Here is an 8,629-nt window from a genome sequence, read left to right as displayed (position 1 = left end):
AGGTTGGGAAATGCGCAGCAGAGCGCGCGCTCTCTTCACGCATTCCTAGCCGGCTCACCTCTCCGTTTTATTTTGTCTTTTACGCACCACAGCCACCAAGGATTACATCCAGCCCGGACATCGTCACCTAGAGGAGTAAGGGTGGATTCCGATCTCTGTGCTTCTGGTGCCGTTTGGAAAGAAGATGGCACCGTCCGCGCTGAAGGGCCGACAGCAGCCGGTACCGGAGCGCCGGAGCCGGAGCTGAGGAACAGGATGCCCGCAACCTAAGCCCGCACTCACGTCAACTCTGGAAAAAGGAACATTTCCTTTATTTGTCGTTTGAAACGGAGACGCATCCCAACAAAAGAAAAACAAAACACTGTTTTAAGGAGTTTGGCTTTCATTTTTGTGCGTAATTTTACTTTTTCGGGACAAAACAAGAATGAATTGTGGATTAGTTCTGATCCTGTTTATGGGATTCCTCCTGGTGGTCAAGGCTTTCAAAAACGGTAAGTGTGACGCCTGATCCAAGTATAAATAAAGCTTTTATGTTCTTAGCGGAGCCACTAATCCCGCTGTTTTAGGAGAGATTAGCTCTCTCTGATCGTTGGGCAAACTCTGGCTTATACCTGGAAACGCCTGAAGCCAACTCCTGAATTTTCTCCAAACTGCTGCTCGGCAAAAGTCCCGATTCATGTTTCACAACATTCAAGTTTTAAGACGTTCGTTTGTAAAACTTTCAGAACGTTTCAGTTTTACTCATTCTGCTGCAGGTTTGGTGAAACTTTCATCAACAAGTGTTTTTTTTATTTCACTTTCCTAAAAAAAAGGTTGTGAAAAATCTTTCAACTAAAATGCATGTATTTTCTGAAGATTACAAAATTTAAAAGTTCATTTTGTGGTAAAACTTATTTGAAAAAGTTTTAACAACATAAATCAAGTTTTGTTATCCACGAATTTTCAGATTAAGGTTTTAAGCCACTTGCTGAAAGTTGAGACTCAAACTTTCATTATTAATCATTCTGACTTTGTGGGTCAAACCGAAGCTTCTAATTTGTTTATTGTGTATTAATCTTGTTTGTTTCAGTCTTTTTTACATGGTGGATTATTCCATCATAAATTACTGTTTTGGGACATTATTAATGTTAGATTCTTTACTTTTGACGGGTTGTTGGGAACATGTTGCTCCAATAATAAAAATCGGGAAAAAAGCAATAAAATAAATAAAATAATAATAATAATAATCGAACCAAATAATACTTCACATTGTAATAAACAGCGCATTTGTTTTTAAGTTCTTGATGCAGGAATAATATGTTTTACAATAAGTTGAATACATTTTTACACCATTTAGGTTTTGTTTATGTTTTCTTTGAGGTCTCGTTTCTGCCGCGTGTTTCAAACCTTCTGTCTTCACGCAGATAAATGCGGAGGCAACATCAGGATCTCTTCCGCCAGCTACCTCACATCTCCCGGATACCCCATGTCCTACCCCCCCTCTCAGAGGTGCGCGTGGGTGATCTCGGCACCCGGTCCTCACCAGCGCATCCTCATCAACTTCAACCCGCATTTCGACCTGGAAGACCGGGAGTGCAAGTAAGCTGGACTTCATCAGCTGGCTCTGATGTTCATTCAAAGCTTTGTTTAGGTCGCTTGATCCGTGTGTGTGTGTGTGTGTGTGTGTGTGTGTGTGTGTGTGTGTGTGTGTGTGTGTGTGTGTGTGTGTGTGTGTGTGTGTGTGTGTGAGAGAGAGAGAGAGAGAGAGAGAGAGAGAGAGAGAGAGAGAGAGAGAGAGAGAGAGAGAGAGAGAGAGAGACTCCCTCAGTCCTCTCGATTGCGCATGAAACTGCGCCATCTAGTGTCTGGAAGCGTGACTTTTCACTCTGGATGCACACAAATGAAGGAATGTCAGCTGTTTGGTTTTGGGAAACTACTTTATTGTCCTTTTTGTGGTCCGAAGTCATGGGCTTCTATAATAAAATGCATCTGAGTAGATTGGCCGGAGGCTTTGGGTCTGAATTGAAGCTTTAAATCATTCTCAGGTCATTAACTGTGGTTTCTTTTCATGAAAGTGGAAAACAAACTCCCAATCAGCCACACTGGCTCTTCATACCAGTTTATAAAGTGGCGTTTTGTTTATTTGAAACAGATATTTCTTATTTTAGTCAGAGCTGGAAGTGGGTGGAACCTTTTCATTGAAATCCACAAACTGCCCTTTAAAGGTGGATTTCAAAGTGACAGTTGGTAAACGATCCTCATTTGACTTGTGAGCAGGAGCTGTTGCATCCAGCAAAACGCTGAGCAGCCGCCCTGATGTCAGGTCTTAGTTTGAGCCCATGAAACCCGAGGTAGACGGTAATGTGATGAGGCTGTGGTGGTGGAGATGCCCCGAGGTGAGCTTTGCCTGGGCAGACTGCCTCACTCTGATTGCCTGTCTTTGCGCGCGCGCGCGCGCGCGTGTGTGTGTGTGTGTGTGTGTGTGTGTGTGTGTGTTTCTGCCTCAGCCCTGCTCTGTCTCAGCTGTTTGTTTACGCTGCAGGGCTCAGGAGAGCACAGAGCTTTGCTGGATCCTGTTACTGTATCCCTGCTCCACGCTGAATCGGGACCCTGTGCTTCTTTTGTGCTCCTTGAATGAACCCCATATTCCCTTGCACTGACTTTAAAAAACTAAAAATCAGGGTTTAAATCCCACTTTAACCTTTCTTTACTGCTGTCATGGATTTATGGTTAACTGAAGGCTGCCGTGTGAGCAGCTGGATGCTCTCCGACTCTCATGTTGGGTCCAGTTTCAGCACCAGAGGGACCATAAATATGTCCAATATCCTCAGCAGAAACAAAGGGTAAGGAAGAGACAAGAGGGGAGGCTGAGGGACGGAGGGTGGGGGCCATGTGACAATGCCTGTGTTAATCAAATTAGTCAGAAATGGACTTCTTGAACGCACGCTGTAAGACGAATCGAGTTCCTGCAGCCTGGAGGAAGTGAGTGGTGACCCCGAGTTCAGATGTCAGATTTAGACGGAATCTGTTCATGCTCACTGCTCGTAAACCCGGATTATAGATAAAACACGCTGCATTTTATAAGCAGACTTTTTCTAATCAATGCAACTTGTAAAGCATTTCTGTAATAATATTGTCAGAGTATTCTGTTGGATTTGCTTTGATCGCAGTAATTCATAGAATGTCCATTTGCATGTTGGTCTGGTGGACCCTAAAACTCTAAAACACAGAACAAAAGAGGCAAAGGAGAAAAATGTGGGTTCATCAATAAAACTGGAGAAGATGTTAGGAGGTTATTTGCTTATTTCCATGTTACAACAACGACTGACCCAGAAAATAACCTTAAAGTTAGGGTTAGTTCAGATCGTTTGCAATGTACTTCTCTAAAGTACTTCTAAAGTCCAAAGGTGACAGATCATTTGCTGCTGTGGCCCCCAGACTCTGGAACTCTCTCCCCCTGAGCCTGAGATCAGTGGACTCAGTGGTCTCCTTTAAAAATCATCTGAAGACTCACTTGTTCAAGCTGGCTTTTGTATGACCTTCTTCACCACTCTCTCTTTATTCTCCTCTCCCCACCTATTCCACCTTCCTCAGGATCCACTGACTCCCCTCTTTCCTTTTCACTCTCTCTCTCTTTCTTAACATTTTTTCTTTTAAATCCCAATTGCCTATTTTTGCTCATTTTAAGTACATTTTTAAACATTTTCTAAATGCTTTTTTTATATTTTAACAATTTTTTTTTGTTTTTGTGAAGCGCCTTGTGATTTTTATCTTGAGAGGCGCTATAGAAATGATATTTTCTTCTTCTTCTTCTTCTTTGTAGCCAAAAAGCAAAAATCTGATGGATGTTTGTGTTTACCACGATGCAGTTGATGGACAACTTTTGAAACAAACATGAGATTGAAAGGTGTATTTTGTACGGTACATTTGACCCTGTTCAAGTTGCAGATTAGATCAGACTACTCAGATGAGCAGCGATCTTAAACTTTTACACCAGTTATTCTGGCATTATACTTATGTTTACTTTAACAGGAAGAGCTGCAGGTGTCATCTGCATTATTTGGTTCTTTTTTAACACAGAAAGTTGTTGTTTTACCTTCTTTGTTTCTGATGTTTCGACTACTCCTGCAGTCTTCTTCAGAGCTCGCTGCTGCAGCTCACTTCCTTCTCCGTTTATCCCTTTTCTATGTTAAAAAAGAACCAAGTAATGCAGTTAGAAGAAACACGCAGAAGGAACACACAAAACATGTCTATAAGTTTCACATTTCCTGCAGTTTTTTGTTGTAAACAACTACAACTCTATATGAACGTTGTAAATTGGAACACGTGACAGCGTAAACGTTTGAAAGCAGTTGCATGAATTACTAATATTACATTTTTGAGTTGTCAGCTCCTCATTCCAATCAAAAATAATCTCCACTCCCTGGTGTTGAGGGGTGATGGTGGCAGAGGCCCCCTGTGATCAGCAGGTTGCAGGTTCAAGCCCCTCTCAGTCTGTTGCAGTCGATGTGTCCTTGGGCCACCCTTGTTGTCTGCAGCCAACCTTGTTCCTTTTACTGTTAATGCTCTTTAATATGAAAGCAGATTATTAGATGGATTATTAACTAACCGCTAACTTGGTTACCGAATAGAGAGTAGGGCATGATTTGTCTATCAGACTTGCCGTTACAGAGTCGCTCTCCAAATCTTACATAATGGAAACTGATGAGAGCCAGAATGGCTTCCTTATCTGATGGGCTGGCAAAGTGGGTGGGGGTGGGGGGGTCGGACTGACAACGCATGCTTCAGTGCACTGCCTTGCAATCTAATTAGTGGGCCAATGGAACACACATGCACCACATGTTCCCCAACATGGCGCTTATCAACAAACCAAACAAGAAGCACTCAAAGTGGTGCTGGTAAAAAGAAAAACAGTCATGGCTGAGCAGAGTCTGGCTGATGCCGTGTTGTTGCACATGTGCGCTACCCTTGACGGGTTTGTTTGGGGAAGTGCAGAGGCCTGTATCCTGAGAGCGGGAGGAGGAAAACACTTCATCATGGAGATAAGGGGACTAAGTGAGCCCTGCGATTCTGAATGCACAGCATGTTTACCTTTCACACACAGTTGTAGACGTTCACAGAGCTGGGTTTTACATGCCGCCCACTCGCTGCCTCTCACAGCTAATGAAGTTTGAGGAGAAGGCACAGCCCGCATCGGGGCAAATATCTGAAGTCAATTTGTTCTTAAAATGCAATGCAAGCTCGGCTGAGGTGAAAAAACAAAGTAAATGCCTTCGATCTGCTCCTCCTCCTCTGTGTATTCACTCTGTTTCTCAAGGATCTGATAGAGGCTGTCAGGCTCATCTGGCTGCACCCGAAGGAAGAGCCAAGCTTTCAGAGGGTTGGAATCTAACCGAGTGGCTGTCAGGCTTCACGTCTGATTTGAAAAGCGTACAAGGCATGCAAACTTTTTTTCTTGTTTGGATAAAGTTAGAGATTCAGAACTTACTTCTCATCTCTCATCCTGACCCACAGGCTGCAGTTTCACCTCCTCTGTTTAGATCCGATGCACTCCTGACAACAATATGAATCTTTGATAGCGTGGGATCTGCTGACCAGACCAGAAAACCATCCGCGTTCAGCACAATGAAATTCCTCGCAGTCAGCCAGTCAGTCAGGCAGAGCAGCGCTGTTTGTTTTGGAGGAGACACGGGTCGACAACAGGAGGCAGAAGGAATATGCCTCTTGTTTCTCATCTCTTTCAGTCTGGAGGTTACTTTTTATTTCTGCTTTTCACAGAGATTCCAGTGTGACAGCGTGTGCAATAGACGGAGGGGAGTTCAGACGAGATGTAAGGCATATAGGCAGTGGAGTTATTCGAGGAATGTTATTTGAGGCGAAAGTCAGTGAAAACCTCCCACCCACAACCACCCACCCCCTCCTCACCTCATTGCAATCAGGTGCCTGTAACTCAAAGCTTGGAAAACTCTGTCCTCTATTCAAATATAGTTCCCCCCCACATGCCATTCCTCTGCTTCTTCAGTCCTGTCCCCACAGAGTTGTTTCTTGTAGAGCTGCTTGGCCCAGCGGCAAGCGAAACATTCTCTGTTATGTGCTCAACACAGCTCAGACACCAGCAGGGTATCCGCGGGTCCTTGAAAAGTCTTAAAAATGACAAATAATCCTTAAATACAGTTTCCAAAGGTCTTAAATTACCAAGGACCCAATAAACTAGATTATTTTATTTCTATGAAATTTTTGTGAATTTCTAGTTAGTGTGTATGATTTTGGCAAAAGCACGTTCAGTTGGTTGTGAAAGGGGGCTATTTTTAGATGAGCACATTAGCTGGTTAAGCTAGTGGGAGCTTGCGCCATGGGGAAGTGCAAGTTTAATGGTAAATGGATGGCTAATCCTACGTTCCCGACGTGGTTAGCTCCGGCTCCATGCAATAGCTGGAAATTATAGCAGAAATTTAATTTTAAAAAGTAGCTTAAATTTGGTCAAAGTGGCCTTAAAAAAGGTCTTAAAAAGTCTTAAATTTGGCTCCCTTAAACCTGCAGTTACCCTGACCAGAGAGTTGGGGAAACGGGTGTAGAGTATGAACCTATACCATGACCAAACTCTCCAGGTGGACAAAAAAAAAAGGAAACAATTGTTTACAGGAAGACATCTCTATTTAGTCACTATGCTTGTGGTTGACTTATGTACATCTAGTGATCCACATAAGTCAGTCTTATTACAACCTCTTTTATATGTCATGATAAATTCTGCTAAACAAGACTGCTTCCCATTATTAACGGTCCCATGGCTGTGGAGGCTTTTAAAGAGAAGTGATTGACATCAGTTGTTGGACCTGCTTGGAGTCTGCAAAGAGACATTGATTCTGTCAGTTTGTGCTCTTTTTAAAGCGCATGTCGGAGACATCCGCTGGGGTTTAAAGTAGAGGCAAAAAATAAAAAATCAAACTCAAGCGCAAAGGGTGACGCCACTTCTTTTAACTGCTATCCTCAATGGAAACAGCCGAAACTGTGCACCTGGTATTTTTGACGACAATAGGCTCCCACAGCTCATGGCTGTGGAAATCAAATTACGCTTTAAATTACACCGAAGCTGTGCCCCTTGAAAAAAGCTCGTCAGCAGCGGCTCAAAGAGCAATCCACTTTGAATGCAACTTGTTTGCACTTTACAGCAATTATGCCTAACCTTATTTTGCCGGCACGGTAAAACGGCGAGAAAAGCTCCCCGCATTTATCTGTTAGCAGTGCAGGAAATATTGTTTCTCGTGTTAACAGATGAGCCGCTTGAACCAAAAAGGAAAGGGAATCTGCAGGGCTGTTTTGTCTTCAAGTACAGACCCTAACCCGAAGTCAAAGGCAGAAGAGGCTGAACAGAAGACAGTGTTGCACAAGGAAGCTGTTGCCCTTCACTCTCATTATTTATTCATTCCTTTTAACCATAGAGGGGTTATACCCTGGCTAATGAGCAGGACTAAAATAGGTCTATGGCCATGTGCATTTACTTGTGTGTGAGAGGTTGTTGGCCATTTGAGGGTCTTCTTTTTTCATCCGCCTGTGAAGTGTTTCACCTTGGCCATAGCTTGGAAGGGCAGCCTGATTGAAAAGCTTTCTGGCTGTGGCATCTGCCATCCTCCCCGCTGCTCTGTCACCACTTTGATTCATGCTCAACCTGACCACAACTGGGAGGCGAGCCACTCTACCTCACAGTGGGACGCAAGTTCACTTCACAGCAGAGGTGTGGGAAAGGGAGGAGGGAGGAGGATAAGAGAGAAAGGTTCCTCTTGGTAAATAACTCTGGATTTGGAGCAGTCTCGCACGTCTGCCTGTTTTATTTTTCATCTCTATACAGGAGTTGTGTTTGCCAGAAACGAGTGTCCCTAAGCCATTTCTGGCACATGAAGGGTGTTTCTACTATTTTTTTCCTTGCTGTCTGGACCCAAAGCTAGCTTCCATAGATGGAAAGGTTTGTTTTTAGCCCACACAGATTGGAGATGTCACTTCCATCCTCTTTTACTTTTTTATCTAAACCAGATTGTGCAGACATGGGACATATGTAAAGACTTAAGATTATAGAGCAACAGTTGGTAATCTCAGCTCTCTATCTTAAGGCAAAACTCACTTTGTTCCCATCGCTGATGGAGTGGCGCTACATACAGAGACTTTCATTTAATAAGCTGCTCTGTTTAAAAAAACAGTTGGAAAAATGTGCCTTCTCTTTCTTGATTGGCTGCTTTCATATAATTAGCAACAGGTTTTCATTTTTTGTGTTTAGTTTTTTCTAAACAATAATTTAATAGAAAACAACATGTAAAAGCCTCTTTGAGCTTACTATGTGGGTGGCAGAGTAAGACGTGGATCACTTTGAAACAGTAGCTCCCCATGCCTTAGATTTCCAGTCCTCCGGAGGAGATCCGGGAGAGAAAACTCACTTTAGATGAATTGATGAAGGGGATCTGGATGCTTTAGTGTAGTGTGTCCAGGCTTGTCAGGCATGTTTCGTTTAATGGCCTTACCTTGAAAAGAGCCTATGATTAAGATTGATGTGGTTGCAGTCCAACACGAGATGTTTGTTGCCCCACTGCTTCGGTACTTACCGGGTTGGCAAGAAGAGAGGGCTCGGAAACCGCGGGGTTCTTTATTCAAACAATCAAAC

At 43.3% G+C, this 8,629-nt stretch overlaps 1 protein-coding gene across 2 annotated transcripts in view; it reads left to right on the top strand.

The window, feature by feature from the left end:
• Window positions 1–235: 235 nt before the first annotated feature.
• nrp1a (neuropilin 1a) overlaps window positions 236–8,629 on the top strand; it is a 63,742-nt gene continuing 55,348 nt past the window's right edge. For both annotated transcript variants that reach the window (XM_070553053.1, XM_054751352.2), the window contains exons 1-2: window positions 236–491; window positions 1,404–1,578. In XM_070553053.1, the coding sequence (XP_070409154.1) occupies window positions 425–491; window positions 1,404–1,578 (242 nt within the window). In that variant the 5' untranslated portion in view covers window positions 236–424. The remainder of the gene's footprint in view (window positions 492–1,403; window positions 1,579–8,629) is intronic.

Source organism: Nothobranchius furzeri, chromosome 7 (assembly GCF_043380555.1).
Source record: "Nothobranchius furzeri strain GRZ-AD chromosome 7, NfurGRZ-RIMD1, whole genome shotgun sequence".
NCBI classification, from domain to species: domain Eukaryota; kingdom Metazoa; phylum Chordata; class Actinopteri; order Cyprinodontiformes; family Nothobranchiidae; genus Nothobranchius; species Nothobranchius furzeri.
This window is presented reverse-complemented; position numbering and strand designations above follow the sequence as displayed.